The following is a 25,359-nucleotide window of genomic DNA, read 5'->3' as shown; positions in this document are numbered from 1 at the left end:
ACGTTGCCCATGTACCGCCTGTCCCCCCAAGTCAAAGCTCCAGGCATGTCCGTTCCCCAGACAGTACGCATTGCACTCATCATACCTACATCATTGTTATCTTAATAGACAATTATCATTATTTTCATTACTATTCATGCTTTTGGATAGATTTTACTTTGAGTTAGCCATTTTAGATGATTCAAATAATAAAATATCAAAAATGCAAAAAAGATCAGGAATCACATATTTGGTGGTTTATAAAAATATAGTTGATCAGATTTTATTCATGCTAAACACATGCAAACATATACATGCATGTACGTGGGCATGCATGAAACTTCAGGAAAAAAATAAAGAGTTAAAAGCAGCCCAGCTGTGGCAGAAGCAGAGGTGAGAGGCTGTTGTTCTTCCAGCTTGATCCCTTCCTGGGTTCCCCGTCTCCTGGGTGACATTCTCATGTCAGTAACTTGTGCAGGGTCTGGAATACCTGGCTCTGCCACCTACAAGGTAGGTAAACTTGGGTAACTGCTTATCTTCTGTACGTCTTAGTCTTCTTGTCACATTGTAAATGGTGGAGAATAGTTCCTACCTCATGACATCCTGAGGGTTGAATAAATTAGAACCTGTAAAGCACTTGTAACAGTTCCAACCTGTGCTAACCTGTAGTAGCCAGCCTGTCGGACCTGACCTGTAGCAGCAGACACTCAGGAAGCATCCCCCTCTACAGAGGCACCTTCATGGAATACCATCACATGCAAACACATCTTATGAAATTTACCCATTTAATCCCAAACCTTCATTTTATCAATGGGAGAACAGAGGCCCTGAGTGGTGAATAGATTTTCCTGCTGTCAGGCATAAAGGTGGTGGCAGGGAGAATGCACAGCTCTGGGCTCTGGAGGTCCACTCCAGAGGATTTCCCACTGGAGCCCAATTTAACTCTAGAGGGCACTGGTATTTTATTTCAGTGACCCCAAAGCAAGACCTGCTGAAGCGCCATTTAGAGCAGCGTTTCTCAATTTCAGCACAACTGACATTTTGAGCCAGGTTATCTCTTGCTCTCAGGGGCCAGTGATGTGCATTGGAGGATGTTTAGCAGCACTCTGGCCACTGGATGCCAGTAGCATAAAAATGTCTTCAGACATTGTGGAATGTCCCCTGGGGGACAAAACTGTGTGTATTTGAGAACCACTGCTTTAGTGCAGGAGAGCACAGAAGATGCTACTGGGAGTTCTCGTGAGGGTATAGCCCCACAGGAGGCTGAGACCCCACACAGTGGCCTACGGGGACTTTGCTTGGGGTGCAAACCTCACTCCTGTGGTAGCACATGGAACAGTCTTCTTGGTGTCTCTGAAATAGAAAGGTCATGCTGTATTTAGTGCTCAAGCAACACATTTATGAAATAATCGCTCATCAGAATAATGCAGAGCTTCCCAAAATGGGTTTGAATTTTAGGCTCAGAATATTTAAAATTGACGAAGGATTACTCATCTAAAGCCTGATATTATAGGTGAATGAAAACATTGGTACCTTTGGAATCAAACAAAATGCAATTTTTCCTAAAGTGTGTCTGCTGGGACAGTAATAACTCCAGCTCTGGGAGTTCTCTGGGGCTGTCAGAGGCCAGCCCTGTGCTTAATCTGCTCCTCCCCTCTCTTTTCATCCTCTTCCTGGCCCCTCACACCCAGGATTCTCTTAGTTAAAATACCTTTTATGTTCTTAAAAGGAACATCTGGGGGGAGAACACAAATTCAGTCTATGTAATACAACCATCCATAAAAGGCAATAGATATTTTTCTATCAAATATTCTATTATTTATACTCTCCCACATATACCACTACCTTAAATTTTTTTTTAACAACACTATAATTTTGTGTAGCACATTTTTGACTCACAAACCCTCTTCACCTATATTACTGCATTTAACCCTTACAACAATATTGATGGGAAAACAAAGAGATTAATTGTCCAAGATAACTCAATGGGTACAAATAAGCATTACTTCAATTCAGACCCTTAGACGCAAAATTCATTTATTTTCCACAACATTACATTCTCTTTTGAAATAATCACCTTGAGGGATTTTATTTCAATTGTGTTGCCATTTATCAGGACCATTTTGCAACTACCTTTAGATGCTGCCTTTAGAATTGTGGCACATTCTTCAAAGGCTCTTATCTATCAAACTTCTAAGACAAACTATGTAAGCCCCCCTCCAAAAAAAAAGTCAGGATTGTGTATTAAGTTAAATATAGCTTTAAAATACTGAAACTTATTTTCTTGCAGTTTATAATTTGTCTCTGAAAGCAATGTCAAATAGTCATAATTAAAAAAAAATAGTAATGTTTAGAACAGCTTTCAAAATATTTTAGTAGTAGAATACTTTTTTCCCCCGTATAAAATCTTTAATGAATACCTATATGAAGATAAGGAAGCCTCAGGTTTTGAGGGAGATCCAAGTCAGTGAGGACATATGTTCTATCTCCAGAGAAAGCTCCAGAGATGTGGCGAGCTCCTAGAGTGGAACATGCCAATATGGCAACACACTCAAAAGTACCAATTCATTGACACTATGTGGGACCTTCGCTTGTTTTGGTACAACTCACTGCTATTCTGCACTTTGTGCATGCTCTGAGCCTTGGTTAGCATTTCCAAGCTTTGGTATAGCAAAAGACCCCTATGCTCTGGTAGTTTTCTAGATTGTATAAGTGTATCCAGTTGAATATCTGAAATTTAATTGAATGTGTTCATAATCAGGGGTACATTTAGAAGTTCAGATTACATATACAGTGAAAGAAACATTATTCTGAAGTCTACAGGAAGATGCACAAGGTTGATAATACTAAGCTGATGTGTTGGTGAATTTCCAGTATTAACATATGTTAACTAGTATATTTTAGTGTGTGTTTTTTGCAATATTTAAATTACTTCAATTTTTTCCTATTATGTGTTTGAGAACCTCTGAAGATTCTTCACAGGACTCTTACATTCCATAGTTCAAATGCTGCTGATTTAGAAAGATATAATTTAGGTGTGAAGTTGCATTGTTTATTTATTTATGTATTTATTTTTAGTAAGGCATCTTCGTACTTTAAAGTCTCATCTTGCCTCCTTTGGGATTTTTCACAAAAGAAGCTCAAGAATTCCGAGGCCTGTGCCTTGAAATGCCTCAGTGAGGGTCTGATTAAGATCAGATACCTGCAAAGCAAGGCACATGCTGACATTTCTTATTCACCTGGTAAATAGCACCTTAATTAGTCATCTATAGATACACTCTTTGCAGGGCAATAGGTGCATCTAAAATACATTAGCCAAGCACTCCTCTCTGCAAGATACAACCTGGGAGCTGCATCAAGGAAATGAGAACTAAGTCTATCTCCCTAAGGCATTTATTCATCTAGTTGTGAGAGTCCGGTTCATTTTAGGCATGGTCTGGCTTCACGGTCCCAGAAACAATTCGGGATGGATTTACCAATTCAGGTGCTTTTTGATCAGCCAGCAAACCAGTTCTTATTAAGCCTCCACTTAGGCTTATTTATAAAAGATCATGAATGATTAAAGAATCAGAAAAAATGAGAATTGAAATGAGCTCCAGAGATTATCTAATTCAGTGATTTTCAAACATTGATCAGTAGCCTGCACTAGACTTCATAAACTTACATGGGAAGCCTGATAAGGGTGTAGATGCCCTGATGTCACCCCTTGTAGATAATGATTCAGTAGGTATGGCATAGAGACCACAAATCTGCATTTTTAACAAATGTCCCCAGTGACTCTGATGCGCAACCCCATTCTTGAACCCCTGATGTAATCAGCTCCCTTATTTTATAAATCACCTTGCCTGTGGTTAAAAGTGGACCAAATCCCAGATCTCGAGACTTCCAGGACAACTCCCCTTCCTCTACTTCAGGTTACTTTTCCTTCAAGGAAATTGTTCTGCAATCAGCGTGGCTTTGTAATATCTGGTTGGTTTTGTGTGCTTGCAACTCTCCACTCTGGAGAATTGAAGCCAACTAGCAGCAGAAACTTGAGGGCCTTGTCTGCCCCCGACTCTGGGACCAACTCTATACTAAAGGGAAGAAAGTATGAAGAGCTCCAATTCAGAGGCTCTGTGTCCAGTCAATTCAACTGCTGACCCCTTCAATAGTCTAGACTTTTTAATCAATTAGATCTGCCAAACTCTAAAAACAATTTAATGGTTATCACACTGTAATTGTGGTTCACCTCTATTCCTCCTTATATTTCAAAAGTTTTAATTTTATACGTGTTGATAAAATGTTAAAGCCTTCTGGCTGTCAGAAAAAATTAGAAAACAGTTCAAGAGAGCACATAATGGTATGCCACATATGTGTTCTGATAATAAAGGTATTCATGATGTAGCAGCATCTTCCCCTGCCTAGACTGTAACTCTTTGATGGCCAGCAGAAACTTGAAGATGTGTTCAATCCTGTGTCTTGCATACCCCTTAGCATCATTTCCTAGACACAGAAAAAGTGCAAAAAAATATTTTTGAATGAGAGTGTTTTTGTATGCCAGTTTAGGAAGCACATTTCAGCTCCCATTAAGCAGATGTGTGCTGAGCTATTAGCAGTACAGGCCTGCCAGCAGAGCCACGAGTAGGGGCAATTCCTGCTCAAGGTGCTCGGCTCACAGGGGAGCTGGCAAGGCTTGACTAACGAAGCTCTCTGAGATAAATTTCACATCTTGGAATTTCATGCACTTTTAAAATGATTATGAATATGGCCCTTCATACTAATGCTACTTATTTTGAGCATTTCCCCATCTGGTAGGGAAATGCCAAATTGTCCTGGAAAACCCTAGAGCCTGGAAAATTAGGGACTCTATTTTTCTAACAGTGTCCTCACTAGCTCTCAACACAGTGAAACATTAAAATATCAACAATAAGCAAACCATAAAACCAAACAGGCTGATCTTTTAGGAAAAAGATGGAGTTTTAATAAAAAATTTATAATACTTTCTTTCCCTTCCTTAACCTGTGCCTTTGTATATGCTAGTCCCTCTGCCTGGAACATTCTGCCTTTCCTCTCTCATCTGCAAACCACCTTTCACCCCTCCACCATACCCCACCGTATTTGTTGTTGTTGTTGTTGTTAATTTTTGCTCATTAATTAGGAACCACCTAAATCTTCCTTTTTTAGCATAGTCTTCCCAGATCTTCTGCAGTCCAGAGAGCACACTTCTCTGTTACGCCTCTTGGTGCACTACACTTCCCAGGCCATAGTGCTTATTGCAATAAATTGCACTTGTCTGTTTGTACCTTGGCTTCCCTCTCTAGACCATAAGCTCTCTAAGTGCTGGGAGCATTGTGTTTAAGCTGTTGTAACAAAATAAGAAATGTACATTTGGTCTCTGCCCATGGTTCCTGGTACAGAGCTCCTAAAATTGTTAAAACTCCTAATTAATAAGGGTGACAGGAGAATCTATTGTTACAATATTTGGTCTTAGTGCCTAGTTCCTGACACAAGAGCTTCTGAGACCCTGGGCATTTCCAGAATGATAACTGTGTCTTTTTGTATGCTAATGAAATGGCTGGTGGCTGGGGTCCCTAGATAGCTTTATTATGGGGGCTGGCTGCCAGAGGAGCCAACCATGTGATTAGAAGGTTGGAACTTTCAACCCTCTTCACTATCCTTCTCGACCTCCAGGGAGGGGAGAGTTGCTGGAGATTGAGTTTAATTGTCAATGACCAGTGATCTAATCAATCATGTCTGCATAATAGAACTGGCATAAAAACCCCAAATAAAGGAGTTTGGAGAGTTTCTGGTTATTGAACGCAGCCATTTGCTGGGAGGGTGGTGCAACGCAGGTCCACGAAGATAATAGCTCCTGCACCTGGGACCTTTCTGGCCCTTGCCCTAGGTACCTCTCCATGTGGCCATTCATCTTTATCCTTTATAATATCCCTTATAATAAACTGGTATATGTAGGTGAAGTGTTTCCCTGAGTTCTGTGCGCCATTATAACAAATTATCAAACATGAGGAAGGGGTTGTGGGAAGCCCTGATTTGTAGCCAGGTTGGACAGAAATGTGGGTAACCTGAGGCCTGCTATTGGAGATTAGCATCTCAAGTGAGGGACAGTCTTGTGGGACTGAGCCCTTACCCTGTGGAGTCTGTGCTGACTCTGGGTAGTTAATGTCAAAATTGAATTAAATTGTACGACATCCCGTTGATATCCACAGAGAACTGGAGAATTGCTTGGTGTGGAAAGGAGTTTCTGACACATTTGGTGTCAGAAGTGTTTTGAGTAGAGAAACAGTTTTCTTTGGCTGTTCATAATTATACCCCCAAATAGTACATATGCCCCAAGCTAACAGTTTTTTTTCTAACAAAGTTATTCTCTTTTTCTTTTGGGGGTGTCCTTTTGCTCTGATTTTTCATGTTTCCGGGGTTCTTTTGCTGATTCCTTCTCATCTGGCCTCTCAGTCAAGACCTGGGGGTACTAGGCCTGGTTTATGGGCCTGTCCCTGAGTCCTTGAGGATCGCTCTTTGAGCGTGTCAGGGAGAGGAGTGCCGATACTGACCTATGGGGGTGTTCTAGAAGGTTTGGTGTACCTCTCTGGTTACCTCTGACCTGCTGTCTTCTCTGCTTCCCAACAGTGTGTAGTTGAGTTAGGTCCCTCAGCTTAATCTCGGTGATGGTGGGTGGTACTTGTGAGTGTGAATCAGCCACACCCTGTTTGCTTGAGTTGGAAGATGCTATGATGAGCTATATTGTTGTTCTCCCTGTCATTGGCTGATGATTGTATGAGAGAGCCAGCTGGTGAGACGGTCTTTTGTGTCCGTAGTATGCTCTGGTTCCCCAGGTGGAGTGCTTCCGTGCCCCAAGCTTTGGGAGGGACCCTGTGGCTCCCAGGGCTTTCTTGATCTCCACCACCACTGACGTGGGGGGAGCAGCAAGGCAGTTCATGGCTCTGGTTCCCGGAGCCTGAAAGACTTTGCAAAGCTTCACTGGGGCCCAGAAGTTGCTTTTCCAGCCACTAGGGGGAGCCGCTGGCAGGAGGGTCAGGACACGCTCCCCACATAGGGAGGGCTGTTCACGGGGGAGGGGCTAAACGCTACGCTAAGGCCTGGGGCTGGGGTGTTTGCGCCCTTGTCCACTAGTGCGGTTTTTCTGTGGCGAGGGGTGGGTGCTCCCCCACACGGCCACTCCTTGGGCCCCCACACCCCCTGTTAAATTGAATTAATAAAGGCTGTAAAGGTTTGTGCAAATTGACCTCCCTGTCAGTAGGAGGCCCTTGCTGGAAGAAACAAGCTGCTGCGTTGTTTTGGGGACCTGTGACAGGCTCTAGTCCCTCCGGAGAAGCACTGAATGCCCCAGGTGGTGGCTGGGGCCCTGGAACTTCCAGGTGCATCCTTAATCTTTGCTGCAACAGGGGAGGGTGGGGGAGTGCGGCTGGGTGGGGATGGGTTGGGTGAGCCTGCCCTCAGGCTCTGCAAAAGCTGGCAAGGTAGCTGTTTTGACAGGGGTCAAGGGTCTGGTCCCAGCTTCTGGGCAGAGCTTCCAGGGAGAGGCTGAAGTCGCCCCACCCAACCAGAAAGTCAGTTTGTGGAGGCAGGTCCATCTAAGATTCACAAATGAAAAACTGGTCAATGTCTCTAATTATCATGGAAATGTGAATCAGAACCACGATGTGATGTCGCCTAACTCCAGTAAGAATGGCTTTTATCAAAAAGTCTCAAAACAACAGACGCTGGCACAAATAGAGAAAGGAAGACTCATACACTGTTGGTAGGACTGTAAACTACTACAACTTCTGTGGAAAGTAGTATGGAGATACCTCAAAGAACTAAAAGTAGACCTACCATTTGTTCCAGCAATCTCTCTACTGGGTATTTACCCAAAGGAAAAAAAAAAAGACATTTTATAAAAAAGACACTTATACTCAAATATTTACATTCACAATCCCAAAGATGTGGAAACAACCCAAGTGTCCATCAATACATGAGTGGATCAACAAAATGTATCTGTATACCATGGAGTACTACTCAGCCATACCAAAAAAAAAAAAAAAGATGACCTAACATCTTTTGTAACAACCTGGATGGAACTGGAGACCATCCTTTTAAGTGAAGTATCATAAGAATGGAAGAAGAAGAACCACATGTAGTCACTTCTAAATTGAAACTTACAAATCAACACTCATGTGCACATATGGTAGTAAAATTCAATGGTTATCAAGCAGGTGGGAAGGTGGAGGAGGGGAGGGTAAATTCACACCCAATGGGTACAATGCACACTATATGGTGTGCATTATAACTTTGATTCAAATTGTACAAAGGCAATTCATGTAACCAAAATGTTTGTATCCCCATAATATTTTGAAATTAAAAAAGGAAAATTATTCCTTACCCTGTATTTGAAGATATTAAGAGGCACTTCCTCTGTTACTTTGTTATGAACAACAAATAATCCTTCAGCTGAAAATTAGATTTGATCTGATCTCAGTCAATAACAGTTTTTTTATGTTTACACAGGAAGTAACATAGTTTTTGTAATGTAAAAAATAGCACAGATTTAGTAATTACTCCTGAAGGTATGACCTCAGGATGGCAAGTATTTGAAGTCATTATAAGCAAACCTTTTAACAATCATTTTATAAAAGTAATACTGGAAGCAGTTATGTTTTGAAGAGATGAGTTCTACAGCTATGGAAAGAATGGGGAAATGAAGTTGCCACAATTCTATGGGAACAGCCACTTGTAGTTTGGGGTACCCATATATAGATTCAAAATGGCTGCATCTCAATAAAATGAGAAGATGATGTGCTCTGAAAAAAATGGTACACATGATGGGAGAATAATTCCCATGAAGACATAGATGCTGATGTTAAGAATGCATGTGAAGAGAATGAGTACAATTTCTAAAATGTGAGAGTATAAAATAATTTTTCTAAATTAATATATTATGCATGCTTTATATGGTTTAATATATGCAGCAAACCCAAATGAACAGATAATATATTATAAGTAGTATTTAGCTATTTTATCAACATCCCTAAAAGTTATTTTTATATTCACATTTGTCAAGAAAAACAATAGCATGCAGATTTTCTTATTATAAAAATGGAAGATGGCATTACTTATGGAAACACCATATACTTGGGAAAACAAAGGTTGAAGTTTGTTGATGCAATGAACACTACAATGACTGATATAGGATGTGGGACTACAACATTTGTCCTCTGAGTTCTATATTCAGACTGACTAGTTAACAAACTTTCAGAACTGGGAAGATTCCCCGGAAGACCCTAGCTAGTTAGAGCCATGGCAGTTGCAAAGGTCTGCCTCATTCCAGGTGCTTTCTACCCCTGCCACCATCACTTATGCATATGGAAAAAAAAAGACTGCATTTTCCCACATAGGTCATGATTTTGTTGGTTTCAAGAAGACCCAAATCAAACTAAACAAGAAGGATGTAATAGCTCAAGTGACTGAGAAGTCAGAGGATATGATCACCTTCTGCCTCAGCTTCATCAGTGACATTCCTAACACATCTCCATGGATGGGGAAACACCCAAAGAACGCCCTGAGGTGAGGATGAAGATGACTTGGTTCCTCGTATAGAAGTTCAACAATCTGAAGAAGGATAAATGGATGCAGGCAGTAAAAACAACAGATGTCCTCTATGTTTTCCTATTTTCATGACTGTGACAGTACTCCCTGTTAATTGTATGTCATTTGGGAGAAGAGGAAATAAATGTACCACTCACAGTCTTATCTCTCATAGATATGTATTAGTACCATTTTTCCATGGTTCATCCTAATTACTTTCTCTATTTGTGTAATTTTTATACAATGGCAATGATTGTGTAGATATAGATCATATGTTTTTGCTTAGATTAAATAATAAGAATTTTATTATAGTGTGAATAGTGTTTAAAACAATGTTGATAGCTGCATTAAAAATCATCATATTTTATGTAATCATTCCTATTTCTCTCTTGTGTGAGTCCTCCCACCCATACCTGATCTCAGAGGCTGATCCCTGTCTTCCAGTCTGGCCACCACCTGTTGCTAATCCTTGGTGATGAGTGATTGCCACATATTTATTTGAACCACACTGTGGCTCAGTTCAGCTGCCCAGTCTCAATACCAGGACACAGATTTGGCACAGGATGCTACCCTAGGACTGTTCTGTCTGACTTGGCTTGTTGACAAGATTGCTGACACAAGACTGAACGGTGGCCAGACCCCAGGACCCTGGATCATCAGACCTTCTCTTTCCAGAGGCCTATGTGCAATGGCAATATAGCCATTCCTTCAAAAGGTACCCATTGAGCTGGTATGTGTCAGTCATTATTACCACTGCTGGGAATATTATGGTGATCAAAGACCTACTTTTTCATCATGCTCACAGTCTAGTGAGAAAGACAGACATGAATCCACATCATGTATAAAATTACCACTATGATAAGTGCAGTGAAGGAGAGGCTTATGGAGATATGAGTGGCTATAACAGGAATTCGATCTGTTTAACAGTGGTTTTTCTGAGGAAGTAATGAGTAAGTGGAGGTTCACAGTAACTAACAAAAGTGGTGGGGTAGAGGAAGAAAATTATGAACACAGAAGAATCCTCTGATTTTCTGACTTTATTACAAAATTGTACTCCTTCTCTGGTACCTTCTGTAAGAAAGGAGGTCAAGAAAGGCTTATCTGAGAAAGTGATGTTTGAGCAAAGACCTAAAGAAGTTGGGAGAAAGCATATTTCTGGCCAGGAGTATCCCGACAAGAGGAAATTTGTACAAAGGCCCTGAGGTGAGTGGTTGCCCTTTATGGCCAGGAACAGCAGGACGCCAGTGGCTACAGCAGTGGACTGAGGAGGGGACACCTAGGAGTCAAATTCAGAGAGAGAAGCAGAGGGGAGGAGCAGGTCCTGTGGGTCTTTGTACTCATTATAGGGCATTAAAATGAATTTGAGTTTTGAATGAGATGAAATTGCATTGAGTGAGATGAATAAGATGTAGATCGACGGAAAGGTTTTGAGCAGAGTGATTTGTTCTGACTTATGCGGTTTTGAGCAGAGTGATTTGTTCTGACTTATGCTTAAAAAGAAATAGCCTGGTTATGTCGAGAAGAAACTGTATAGAGTAAAATCTGGAAGCACAAGGACTCTTGGAGTATTATCCATATTCCCATTTTACAAAGAAATGGAGGCACAGAGATTTTAGCTTGACTAAAATTTTTGTTGCACAAAGATTTGATTTGTACTTAGATTTAGCTAATCCTAAGCCCATGCTCTCTCTACCATGTTGGAATAGTATGCGTGTGAGTGTGTGTGTATGTGTGTGTGTACACATGAATATTAATTAGAAAAGGAGGATTTTCTAAAGCCTGTTTGATATTTGGATTTCTTTTCACTTTTTCACATAACATGTCATATACTCATTTCATTACATATTTTTTCTGTAGCATCATTTTTAAGGCCTACACTTTAGTACATTTTATAGATGTACTGTCTTCAGATAACCCATCTCCTATTGTTTTTTTATTATTATTAAAAATTTAAGAAAATATTTGTGTTAGGAATTTTTTCCATTCTTTTCAGGGAAAAGGCAAATATCCCAAGGAAAATTTTAAACATGTTTCCTATTCATGAGATGGTGATATACATGAAAAAAAAAAAACAATTTAAACTCTATGACTACACTCAGCCTTTTTATTTTATATTACTTAAGACAATTTCTAAAAATAATTACATTTTCACATTTTGTAAAATAAGCACGACAGTACCCAAAACTACTAATTAATTAGATTTAGAGATGCAATCAATATGTTCATGACAAAAGACAATATTGTGTGCAGAAGTTAAAGTGCCAATATTTTCATATGTTAGTTTAAAAAAAATCAGTGGGAAAATGTTCTTGCCTCACCTTCTGGAACATTAGATCTTAATGATTTTATTGGTTTGATGATGATGATTTTGGAAAGGTCTCAATTCTCTTTTCTCTCACGGAGGCTTAAGAGTATAATATTTCCTCGTAGTCTCATCTGTTACTTTTTCTATTCAACACAGAACAGCCTTCCTTTCTAGGCTATTCAAGTTTCCCTCGCCTCCTTAGTATAGCACCTCACAAAATGGACTTGGCTCCTTTTTCATAAGCATCTCGGTGCTGAGGACTTGAGAGGGCCCATATTATATAAGAAAAAACATCACAAGTTTTCTCATGGATCAAGGCCAGCAGTTGGGCCTTCTGCAATCTTCACATGGTAGAACTAGAAACAGGGAATTATTCAATTAAACCTCTGTAGTTCACCACCGTATCAACAAATAGGCTATTTCTGAAGCAGTTTTACCAGCCTCAGAAGGAGAATTCCCTCAGTACCAGAAAATAAAGTTGTGCCAAAGTACCAATTTTCAAGAGTATTCAACTGCAAAAATGACACTTTGCTACTTGCAAAGAACTTGCCTTTGCTATTTTCTGTGACAGAAGGAAAGCTCCTTTCCCATTTTGGAAATCAGTAAGGCTTTTTTCTCCACTGCCATGAGTTATTATAAAAGAAATTACCAATGTTCCCGGAGATAACTTACGGAAGATGATTATCGAGATGGAGCCAGCTCTGCTCTCCCCGTGGGCAGCCATCTGGAGGCTGGGGACTACTGGTTGAAAGGATGTGAAGAACATCCACTCAGGTTGCTAACACTCTGACCTCCAGCTGTTTCAAGAAGCTTCCGGTAGAGCATTTTGAGCCAACAGGGTGAGTTGCATTATCATTTCTCATAGCAAGCTACTACCAGAACATTTTCAGGGCACTCTTCCTGCGTTCTTTTGCTAGGGTTTTTTATAGCAGTTCATGACACAATGAAAGACACATCCCGTCTCCAAGTAGGGCATTGGTAGCGTCAGAGAAGAGATGGTGCTTCTCTGAGGAGCTGGTTATCATGGCGGCCTTCCTTCCACGTGTATAGCTGGGGGCAGCCCCGCCGGCAGGCGGTGCCAGGAACACAGGCATCCGGCGTCTGTAGAGCGGCACCTACTCAGGTCGCAGCTCTTCTGTTTATTTAAGTGTGTGGTGTGGGGCTGGCAGTTTTAACTCTCTTAGTATCGGGCTCCTCATCTGCCAATGGGAAGAGAAATACTTTATGAGGTTGTCATGAAGATTAAACAAGATAATGTCTTTAAAGTGCCCAGCAAAAAACAGAATAAATAAAGTACCTGGCATACAGCCTGTTACGTAATAGGCATATAAATGGTGGTCATGTGCTCCTCTTCCACTCCACGTGAAATCCAGTCTGTCCTCAGAGTGGCAGCGAGGCACACATTTTCACCTTTTCTTTTTCCACCAACATGACCATCAAAAGCCATTTCCTTATTTCTATTCAGGCCTACCACCTCACAGAATTGGACTTTAACAACTTATACCTCTTTCCAAGTCATTAAATACATATTAAATATTATGTTATTTACTATAATATTAGTATAAAAATTAATACTATATAATATATTAATTAGTACATGAAATATATGTACATTATGTAATATATACAAATATATATGACATTAAATTAAATAATTATATATTAAATATGTTACATATTTATTAGAACTCATACTAATTTTAATTCTGAACTCAATGAGAGGCCCCCACATTTATAGAGTGATAAAAGAGGAAGAAGTAATTTTAAAAACAAAAAGGGGGAGCATACAATTTTAGAATTAAGTCTCCCCCTGAACAGGGAACCCTGGGGTACGATGTTGGGTGCAGAGCAAAGCAGTATTTCCCATCTTAGCCTGAGTTCATCATTGCGTCCAATGTGGTATAAAACAACATTGGAGCTTTTAGTGGAAGTATCATACAGCTTTTTTTCTATCAAACTTAAAATCAATAAAAAATGCTCATGTTTTTGCATACTCATTTAAATCAAATCCCTTCTTTCTCATCCTTTACTTGCTGAATTAGAATTTTTCGGGGTGTGGGGTTTGGGAGGAGTTACTAAATGCCCTTTATAAGTATTCTTGTTTATTGAGTTTTTAGATTAATTTCATTGTTCCTTTTTGCTGAGATCTTGAATTTTAAGAGTGTCAACAGATAGTTACTTCTTGTTTTATATTACCAACTAATTTCATAAGCATGTACATATCTCTATTACAAGTATTAATTAAAATCATTTTCTATGGGGTTGAGTGGCACTGTGGTAAATCACAGGAGAATAATCTTCTAATTGGGCCTTCATAGGCATTGACCAATTAATACACACTCCAGTAATAGTTACTAAGGATTAACCATACTGCATTATAGCTTAGGTCATATTTTAACTTAAGTATTTGCAACAATATTATGACTATATTATAAACCACTTTGCTGAAATCCAGATATGACTTGTCTGTGATATGTTTTTGCAGTTTCAATCTGCAATAATTTATTCTAAGTGAACCCATGCTGGCTTCCAGTGGCTTTGCATCCTTTCCTAAGTGTTTATAAATCATGTTTTAAATAATTAATTTTTATCTCCTGCCTGGGACTGATGGCAAGTTCACTTGCCTGTAGTTAGAAATAACTATAGCCTTTCCATTTTTGTTTATAAGTCAAGGAAACTTGTCCACAGATGCCTCTCTTATTCTTTAAAGCTTAACAAAAGTGATTCAGCCATCTCTTTTGCAGTAATTTTTGTATTTTAGAGAATATTTGAAGCAGAAAGCTTGGGTATTTTTGGAGCATAAACACTCTAGGACCCTTTCATTGTTGAAGATTTTCTTCCTATTGTGCCTCTATTCAAATCACCCTCTCCTGTCAGGCTGAGGCAACCTCAGCCTCCAGAACTTTATATATCCACAATCACCTCCAACTCCTTGCTAAGTTAACAGGCCCACTGGAGTCTTATTATCTCCAAGAGGTCGTCCCTGACTGCCTCATTTCCTTTTTCTCCTAAGTTACAGCAGTTTATATACATACATATATACATATATATATATATAACTACTATGGGTACAGAGTTTTAAATTCTAGGGCAAAAGACCTCTGTCTTCTTTGTCCAGATTGGAGGCTGGTTGATAGCAAGAACTCTTTCTCGTTCTTCATTGTAACCACCAAGTTATCTTACATATGTAGTGGGCATTGAGAAAGGTTGGTGACTAATGATAATGCCAAAGCCTTTCCTTCATAATCATATCATCACACATCCACAGTTAGGCATCCAAAATTAAGTTACAAAACTAGACCTTGATAAAAAGCCATAAATTTTAAAGTGGGAAGATACATTTAGTAATGATTATCTTTGTTTTCAATTAGTTTAATTAGAATGTCTTATGTTATAAAATGGATACATCCTCCTTAACCTGGATTAAGTAATAAAGGAATTAATTGATCACCATATCTGAGAAACGCAAAGGCAGGACTGGCTTTAGGTAAGCTCTTTTATTCTAATGACCCGAACAATGTAACCAAGAACTCAGTCTGTTTCCTTGTCTTCACTCTGATTCTACAGTTTCAATTTTATTTTCAGGTTCTGTGTTCATTTTCTTTGCCACTTTAACAGATTACTGCAAAGTTAATGATTAAAAAAACCACAGATTTATTATCTTGTAGTTCTGGAGGACAGAAATCAGCAAATAGGTCTTATATCTCTAAAATCGAAGTGTTCACAGGGCTCTGTTCCTTCTGGAGGCTATAGGGGAGAATCTGTTCCTTGCCTTTTCTGTCTCGTAGAGTCTGCCTACATCCCATGGCTATGGATTCCTTCTAGCAATGACATTACTCCGACCTCTGCTTCAGTCATCACACATCCTTTTCTAACTCTGCCTCTCTGCCTTTCTTTCTTCTTTTAGGGATGTTTGTGATCACAATGGGTCCACCCAGATAATCTGGAATAATCCCCTCATCTCAAAATCCTTAACTTTATCACATTACAAAGCCCCTTTTGCCATGTAGGGTTACATATTTACAGGTTCTGGGATTAGGAATGTGAACATCTCTGGAGGGCCATTATTCTTTTTTTGGCAGTCTTCCCTCTGGCCCTGAAAGATTCACATCCATCTCACATCAAAACTACCTTCACCCTTCATAGTATCTCCAAAAGTATCAGTTCAAAGGTCTCAAATCTCATCATCTAAATCAAGTATGGGTCAGACTCTGGTATGACCCATACTGGGGAAAAATTCATATCTATTTGTGGACCTCTGAAGCTAGAAAACAAGTTACATGATTTAAAAACACAATGGTATGATAGCATAGAAAATCAGTTATAGACATTCCTGTTTAAAAGGAAGAAAATACAAGGAAAAAGGGAATCATTGGTTCCAAGCAATTCTGAAATCCAGCTGGGCAAATAACATCAGTTTTTACGACTTGGGAATAATTGTCTATGGTTTATGGCTTCATCCTTTTAGCTCAAGGCTCTGCCCTCTGGGTTCACATCTATGATCTTGGAATTATCCTTCTTTTCTTTTTCATGAAGGGTAGCACATGTTTGCAGCTAAGTACTCTTATCAGCCTATTTCCTGCCTATAGAATTTTAAGAATCCAATAGCTTTCTTTCATTTGTCCCCTCTCTGTCTCTTTCAGTTCAAGCTGCTGCTGGTTCTGCTCGTATAACATTCTCAAGAACCTTGTTGGTCTCCTATGTATATCTTGGGAATTCACTCTATTAGACAAGAGGCTCCTCCAGAGACCCTTCCTAGATCTCTACTCCTGACTTCTGTTGGGACAGCTGAGAGATTCCATGTGCCACATGCCAAATCTCCTCAAAGAGCCCTCTGTGTGAATGAGTATTCTGACCTTTTGATCTTTGTGAGGCAGGAGCAAAATGTTGTCCAGACACACTTCGGGTTTTCTATACAAAGCATACTTTTCTGACCATAAATCTCCTAATTTTGGTGTCTTTTATAATCTGAATTAGGCTGAGAATTTCCTAAATCATCAAGACCTGGTTCTTTGTTTAACAATTCTTCCCTCAGTCTACCTTTTTCCTCTCATATTTTACTGTAAGCAGCAAGAAGAAATCTGGCCACAGCTTCAGCACTTTGGAAACCTCCTCAGCAATTGTCCAAGTTTATCACTTACAAGCTCTGCCTTCCACATAAATGTAAGACACAATTATGCTAAAATTCCTGCCACTATATAACAACATCCGCTTTTCTCATTTCCTTCTGCACACTCACCATCAATGACTTCAGTGTCCATATTTCTACCAACAGTCTATTCAAGGCAATCTAAGCTTGTTTTCTATCATCCTCCTTAAAATTCTTCCAGCCTCTGCTTGTTACCCAATTCCAATGTCACCTACACATGTTTAAGTGTTTGTTATAGCAGCACGCACTCCACTTCATGGTACCCAAATCTATACTAGCTTCCTATTTCTCCTCTAATGAGCTACCACAAATTTAGTGGCTTAAAACAACACAAATTTGTTATCTTGTAGTTACAGAGGTAAAATATTAAAAAAAGGGTTTACAAGGCTAAAATCAAGAAAATCAAGTTATCAGAAGGAGTATGTTCCTTGTGCAGGCTCCAGGGGGAGAATCTGTTTTATTCCTTCTCCAGCTTTCAGAGGCTGCCTGCATTCCTTGGCTTGTGATCCCTTCCAGCAATGGCGTCCCCCTGCCCTGCCCCCTGTTTTTGTCATCACATCTCCTTCTCCAACTCTGACTTTTCATGTCACTCTTTCATTTTCTAAGGATCCTTGTGATTACATTGGGCCCATCTGGATAATCAAGAATAATCTCACTGTCTCATGATCCTTAACTTTATCACATCTACAAATCCTTTTTTTTTCTTGTAAGGTAACGTATTCACAGGTTCTGGGGATTAGGATGTAGGCATCTTGGGGTTGGGGACACATTATGCTGCCTGCCACAGGTTCCTGATAGGGGTCTGATAGAAGCTCTGAGACTTCTTCTAAATTGCCACTTCATTGAAGCTCATACTCTTCCACAGTCCAGGGGGAAAAAGGTTTCTCCTAGTGGTGCCTCCACGAGAGACACAAAACTTCTCATTCTTAGAAGCCCCAGTAAATGTCCCCTTTGCTATCTGATTGGCTGATGTGCTCAGCTCTGAATCTGTCACCATGGTCAGAAAGACAGCCTACTCTGAAGCACTAAAGTGACTCTGGATCTACTTTCTCAATTTTGTAGCCAATAATGTGGAGGGGTACCCTCAGAGTAAACTATGGGACCTGTTACCAAAATGAGGAGGAAGGGATTCTGAGAAAAAATAAGCAAACAAACAAAGAAAAATACAACCCACAAATGTCAACTAAAATATATCCCTTCACTTTATGATTGTGAATTAGCCAAGGATAATGATGATATCATATTTATATTTGTATATTCCATATAGATATCACATTACTCAAAGGTATAATATAATAATTGGCTTTCTTAAAGAAATGACTACATGGTGAATTATCACATTGTCATATTCACATGACTTAATCTGCAGTGTAGTCAAATCCATAGCTTTATATGTACCATTTGACTAGAGGTTATTACTTTTGCAAATATATTTCTAAACTACGTTGTAGAAAGTATTAAAAGTCAGATCATGATATTGGGAGAACAGAAATATATTAAGATAATTAATTATCTAAATTAAAGTAAGACAAGAAATACAGTTCCACAATGGAGTTCCTAAAAGGAATTATATACTTTTAACCTGGCTCATCTGCTTGGCCTAATCTCAGAAAATCAGTGTTCCTGTTGCACGTCCACCCCCCATACACATATAACTTAGGGTGTATGTGGCTTGAAAAAATAAAAATATGCAATAATTCATCTTCAGAACTCAAAAGTATGGCTGGGTAACTGTATACTTAATCACCAGATTAAACCTCAGAAGGGGTCTCTCAACACCAAATGTCTTAAATACTATGCGAAGAGTTTCAACTACAGAAACTATTTCTCATGGTTCTCATTTCTCCCCTCTTTCCTGTCTGATCTTTTGGTTCCCTTTTTTCTTCATAAGAGGCTGGGTGGAAAGTGGGCCTGGCACCTCTGAGAGGAAGGATAAGAAGAGACCATGCCTCTCAAGTATAAATCTCAAGCTGTGCATCAGAAAATATTAAACCTGGTTCCAAGAGAAGACTCCGCAGTCTACCTGGAGTGATCTGTGTAAGATGAAGGAGGGTATGTCAGGGAAGACGGTACAAGCAATCTTTAGAAGCTAGCTGTGGAACCAAATGAGGATCTAAGAGGTAGAAAAGTTGATGATTTTTTTGTAGAAGCTCATTAGTGAGTGGACTGATGCCCTGAATTACTCTGGGTTCAGGAGTCAAAAGCCATAGTAAAGAGTATCTTGATCACTAGACCTACTATGTGAGGCTGAGCTGGATGTCTTCAAAGGAATCTGAACAACATGGACCATTTTTGGTTCCTACCCTCCCTCCCACTCCACGGGGACATCCTTTTACTGATACGGGAAACAGAGGATTTTAGACTCTCTTAAAAAGAGATAGCAGCTCTTCCCTCATACCATACTCTCTTATTCAATGGTTCTTTACAACGTTTCAGCAGGCGACAGGCTTGAACTTATTTTGTGCATCTCATGAAAGCCAAAGATTTCCCTTCCAGAAAAAAAGAGCATGTGCACAGAAGCCAACCATTTTTCATAAAATTTCGGGATGCTCAAGAACTCCTGAACTCTATCATCAGAGACTTCCCAGAAAGATCCATGGACCCAGTTAAGAGCCCTTGCTGTGGACCCCAGCCCTGAGCTTTCAGAGGCTTCATTCTTATATAATGGAAGCTGTGAGTGTTTTGAGAAATTTGGAGGTCACCAAAGAGATTCATTACATTTCAAAGAACCCATCAAACTAAGCTACTTCAGAAGGTTTTGATTTAGTGATCTCAGGCAATTTTTCTTTTAACTTTTCCAGGACAGTAAGGCACATAGGCATGACTACGGATCTAAAATATTATTTTCCAGTTCTAGCATCATGGGAATTTTCCTGATGATGACTTTATCCTGTATTTTTCATGCACCACCCCCCCCTTCTTTTTAAAAGGATATTGACATTGTCTTCTCACACAACCTGGTGAACTGGGGAGAGCGGGGAAGAAAGGGTGGGGAAGAGAGAGAAAGAATGAAGAGGTAATGTCATACAGTGAGGAATGGAGAGAACCTGCAGCTCCTCAAAGATAGACCTTTTACCAGAATGGCATTTCGATTCATCATCCTTCCTGGCCAAAATCATTGGTTTGTACGTTCACTTATTCAGCAAAAATGTATTGGCATTTGCGGTATTCCAGGTCCTATGCTAGCATCTGTGAGGGGTGCAAAGGTGAACAGCATATAAATCTCCTCTCAAAGGAGCTGGAAGTTCCTCAGTGGGGATAAGATAGACAAAGAAGCTCAGCTTAAAGCGGTTTCTTGAGAGGGCTTCACTGTTTGCCCTTCCTAAGTTTCCTGGTGTGTGTGTGTGTGTGTGTGTGTGTGTGTGTTTGTGTGGTTGCTTCACTTCATGTCCCAGGGACTGGGGAAGTCTTTCTTGTTCTCCCAGAGCACCTCCTCATTACATGCACCATCATATTTACCACGATACTTTATAATTATCCATTTGTGCCTCTCTCCCAACAGATCACAAGCCCCTTGAGGATAGAGACTGAGTCTTACTAAATCTCTTATCTTTATTTCCTGGGAGCCAACAGGGCACCTGGAACATGGTAAATGCTTTAACAGATATTGAATAAAGCACTGAATCACATCTAGAGAGGAGAGAACACAGATGAAATAAGATGTCCTACAAAAAAAGGGCCCTAGCTATTATATCAGGAAATGGCATCTGGCGTCTGTTCGTTGTGTGTTTCCAGACCTCGGTTTCCCACCTGTCCTAGAAGGGAGTTGGATTAGGTAATTCATTCCAGACGAAAAATTATTTTTTAAATAATGCTGACAGCAGGGAAGAAAGTAAATGTCCTGGCCACCTGCCCCGCTTGAAACACCCGCCTAGGTCTTATAGTCAAATAAAAACAATTTCCTGCAGGTTGAGTGTCCAAAATGATAGCTGCAAACCCTCCAGACGCTCGGAATGTTCGCAGGCTCTATTGACAAAAGTGACTTCCCACGCTTTGCCCACAGAGGGCATCCCTGCGCACTGATACGCAGACCAGGCGAATGCAGCTGCTGGAAGCCTCCTCCGTCCGCTTTTTTCCCTAAGCCGTCTTCTCTCTGCCCCCACCCCCCTTCCCGTGGAATCTTTGCCTGATCCAGTTCGTTTCCCTCCGGTATCCACATTTTCCCTTCCAGCCCTCCACTTCTTCGGATCAATGGATAGTACGGTTCCAACTCTCGGCTCACACACCGCTGGCGGACACCCCAGTAACAAGTGAGAGCGCTCCACCCCGCAGCCCCCTGTCTCTCCTCCCTCGGTTCCCTGCGCTCTTGGAAGGAAAACGAACAGCATCTCCAGCTCTCAAGCGGAATTTTCTCATCAACTTTACCCAACCGACGACATGGAACCAGCTTCAACCTTTTAATGCACAGCCCAGCCGGAGGATCGCCTGCCTTCTCCTCCTGGTCCCTCCTGGATATTCTGTGTATTGATGGCTCGCAAGCCCCGCGGAGAGCTCTCTTCCCTCCTCTTGCTCCCTCCGTTTCCTTGAGTTAGTTTTCCAAGGTTTTACCAGGGCTCGGGATCTCTTGGACCGAATGGAACTTTTTGCTGCCTCCTTTTGCTGCTGATTCTGTCAGTGGACAAGGAACAAGGCTTCGAAGGCAGAAGAGGCGCAGGGGAGGTGGAGAAAGAGGTGGAGGAAGAGGACGAGGAGGAGGAGGAGGAGGAGGAAGCTGAAGGGGCTCGGCGTGTGTGTGTGCATGTGTGCATGCGTGTGTGAGTGCATGTGTGTGAGTGCCGCCACTGCCCAGGACCTCTGGCCCCGAAGGTGTTGGCTGAAATATGGAGAATAGTCTTGGATGTGTTTGGGTACCCAAGCTGGCTTTTGTACTCTTCGGAGCTTCCCTGCTCAGCGCGCATCTTCAAGTCGCCGGTAAGTGGTTCTTTCCTTTCTTCTCGTCGCACCCCCTTCCTTACCCCCTTTCCCCTCTCATTTCAGTAGTAGAATGGGGGGGACAAGATATTTGGCGCTCAGGCTGCCCCCCATTTCCTCACGGATGATTAAAAAAGAGACTTCTTTTTCCTCCCCTGGGGGAGGAGGAGGATGGTGGGGGGGGGGCGAGGGGCGCCCCTTCGCTCTTTTTTAAGCAGGTGCTTCTCACATCTTTGCTTTTGCACATACTTGCGTTCGTTCGGAGAGCTGGCGGGCCGGGGGCAGGCGATGGGGCTGTCGTTGAAAGGAACTGGGTTGGATCCTTAAAGCCTCAGAAACCTAGCGAGGGGGGAAGGATTGGGGCAACAGGGGCAAGCGAAAGAGGACGTCGAGGGGGCTTTGAGGAAGTCTGTGCGGGATGTAGATGGTCGGGCTGAGTCGTCTGTATGTGGATATATGCGGCTCCGGGTCTGGATTTCTGGACTTGCTGATTGAGGATCGGAAAAGGAACAGCTAATGTGTTTTGGTACTTCGGAGGAGGGGGCTGTGGTACTGAAGGAGGCGCAGAGTTGCCAGGAGGAGGGAGGATGGTTTTATTTTATTTTATGTTTTAACGGTGAATGGAGTTCCCAAGCTGAGTCTCCAGATATCTCCAGGACACCTCCAAACTCCAAATGATTGCTATTCCGGGGAACCGGCCCCCTGGCCCTGGCACTTGGCAAGCGCAGTTTCTAATTAAAAATGGCAAAACTGTGTGGGGATTGGATCGGGCTAGAGGAGCAGAAAGAGGGACCCGGAGGCTGTTCAGGGCTGCTGCAGTCTCCAAAGACGGAGCTGGGGGCTTCGACGGCCAAAAGAATAGAAAAGAACAAAATGACTCAGTATAACGTTCACTCGCTTTGCGGGACCTCACCACAAGTGTAGATGGGCACCGAGGTGCAGGGAGCGGGCCTGGAGGGGGTGGAGAGGAGGAAGGAGAGGAGAGCAGCTGGCTGAGCATTCAAATCCCTTCGGAAACGACCTTTTCCCAAATCCAAAGGAAAACGAGGCGCTGGCAGGGCCGGGTGTTGAGTAGGAGTGCCCCAATTCGCGCCTTGGAAATTAACAGGGAATGCGAAGTAAATCGCCGCCAAGCCCCCAGCTTCCCCGGAGCCCGCATCTCCGGCTTTCTTGTCCCTGCTAAGTGCTGCATGGCTCAGGGTTGCGAAGGCGAGCGGAGAATGCGCCTCTCCCGGTCGGTCGCGAGGGATGCAGACCGTCAAGCGCCGAGCCAGCCCGAAGCTCCCCAAAGCTCGGTGCGGCCACACGCGGGCAGGAATCTGTTTGCGCGAGCACTCAGACTCGAGTCCCCATCCTCCTTTGGCCAGACAGAGAGCAAGCGTGAGGGTGGGCGTGTGGGGGATGTGTGTGTGTGTGTGTGTGTGTGTGTGTGTACGCGCTCGCTCCTGTGCTGCGCGCGTACCCGCATCCGCGCGCCCAGCCGCCTGCGCTCCCTCCCTCCCTTTCGGGCCGGTCCCCCTTCCCTGAGCTCCTCTCTCCCGGAGCTTTGTCCTCGGCAATTACTCTGGCGGAAGGTGGGCGGGGGACTATCCCCGCAGTAATGAATAGGTATCTTTTTTAAATTCCCTGCTCGAGACCGGCAGATGCTAGACGCTGGGGCGAGGAGGACCCTCCTGTACAGAAGGTTGACTTGCGCTCTCTGGCAGTTTGGGAGACCGCCACAAGCAGGAGAGGGGAACTTAAGAGGGGCCATCCCTCGATAGGTAGAAAGTCCGCAGAACAGAGCGACTGGTGGCCTGAGATGAGGAGCCGAAAATACTGCATCGAGCAAGGTGTGCAGAAATGGACAATGATGTCTTGTCAATTACACAACAATATTTTAAAGCCATTTCCCAAGTGACTTTTGTCTGGGGAAGGGTGGGGGTAGATGAATGAAGACGAATTTCTTCTGTAGGTTTTATTAACACATTAACTGCCATGTGAGTTGTATTTAACTCACGCTAGTTTTGAGCCCCGGGTCTCCTGAAGAAAAACCTGCAAAACCCTGCAGTTGGTTCGTGAAAATCCTACGTGTTGATGTTCTTATGGATTGAAAAATTAATTCTAAAAATGTGGATTAAATGAATGCAAATCAATTAATTTCATTTTTCATTAAATTAGAAAGGATCATTTTGTTTTCAAAGTTTTTATTCTGTTTCGTAATAAAACACTATGACCCCACGGAAAATTTTTTTTCCTAGTGTGGCAGTCAATGTGTTAATATCTAAATTAATTAAATATTCCCTTCTCACTAAGTTTTTCATCTAGAGAGTTATGGCCATATATTACTACTTTATTTTTGTTTTCTCCTAAACAGGCAGATAGATCTATGCTTGTGTGCTAGAGAAAGCAGGGATACACACACACAGAGACGTGTGCGTATATGTGAATGATATGCTGGTGGATAGGCATGTATATCTAAATCATTAAACTTTCCTACACTTCTAAATCCGTTTCTGTCATTTGCAAATGAATTGTGATGCAGTTTACACAGGTCCCAGAAAAGTGGATGGTGCACTTTTAAGATACTGCTAATTCACGTCACTCTGGTCTTCTTTGCTTATTAGTCTTAGTATCACCCCTTTCTCTTAGTAGCAATTTCCCCTTTTTGGGAACATGGCAAGGAATTGATGATAAAGAAAACATAGTTCACTCTATGAAAGGACCAGTAGGAGGTGCCCTTAATAAGGCCATGTGTCTGGTAGTTTACTGGCAGTGAAATTCCCATTCGGCAGGGTGTTTTAAAGACTTTGTTGATTGGTAACAAAGGATTGTGGAGACGAGTACAATAGCACTGGGCCCTTTCCCACTTTCTAGGTAAAGTGTGAAACTGCTGTAGAATTTGTATGAAATTGTTATGACCCAACAAAGCACATCCCCGAACAGTTTCAGCAGAGAGTGAGGACTTGATATTGGGGGAGGACGATGGTGGCTTTTTAGTTAGCTTTTAAAAGATGCCATCTTATCTATTTGACATGAGCTACAGGCAGAGGGACCAAGTAGAGTCCCAGGATCTCAGGTAAGATGAAAATTTTGGATGTTAGATGTTAATGAATGAAATAGGAGGTATACACATTAATTCATATATGTTTGAGTAGTATTCTATTGAAAAAAATCTATGAGAGTTTATGTAGTCTGGACATGATGAAATGAGGCTTGCTGCTTACCCTAAACAGTCTCTTCTCATTCCCCCAACCAAAGCAGATCAGATGCCCCCGGGTGGGTTTGCTGTTGAGTGGCTGGAGCATGGCAGGACCTGAGGGCGGGGTATAAATCACCAGTGACCTGTCACAGTGTCCATTTCCCACACAGCAGCAGCTGCCCTCTGAGTTATGAAGCATGTGAAACAGCCACCACATGTATTATATGTGAATATATTAGCCTTAGTGCCTTTGCT

At 41.7% G+C, this 25,359-nt stretch overlaps 1 protein-coding gene across 1 annotated transcript in view; it reads left to right on the top strand.

Moving 5' to 3' along the window:
• The first annotated feature begins 21,233 nt into the window (after positions 1–21,233).
• Positions 21,234–25,359, top strand: part of DCC (DCC netrin 1 receptor) — a 1,008,052-nt gene continuing 1,003,926 nt past the window's right edge. The window contains exon 1 of the mRNA XM_069467986.1: positions 21,234–21,923. Within this exon, the coding sequence (XP_069324087.1) occupies positions 21,833–21,923 (91 nt within the window). The 5' untranslated portion in view covers positions 21,234–21,832. The remainder of the gene's footprint in view (positions 21,924–25,359) is intronic.

This window comes from Eulemur rufifrons, chromosome 5 (genome assembly GCF_041146395.1).
Source record: "Eulemur rufifrons isolate Redbay chromosome 5, OSU_ERuf_1, whole genome shotgun sequence".
NCBI classification, from domain to species: domain Eukaryota; kingdom Metazoa; phylum Chordata; class Mammalia; order Primates; family Lemuridae; genus Eulemur; species Eulemur rufifrons.
The sequence above is the reverse complement of the archived record's forward strand: the minus strand, read 5'-3'. Positions and strand labels throughout refer to the sequence as shown.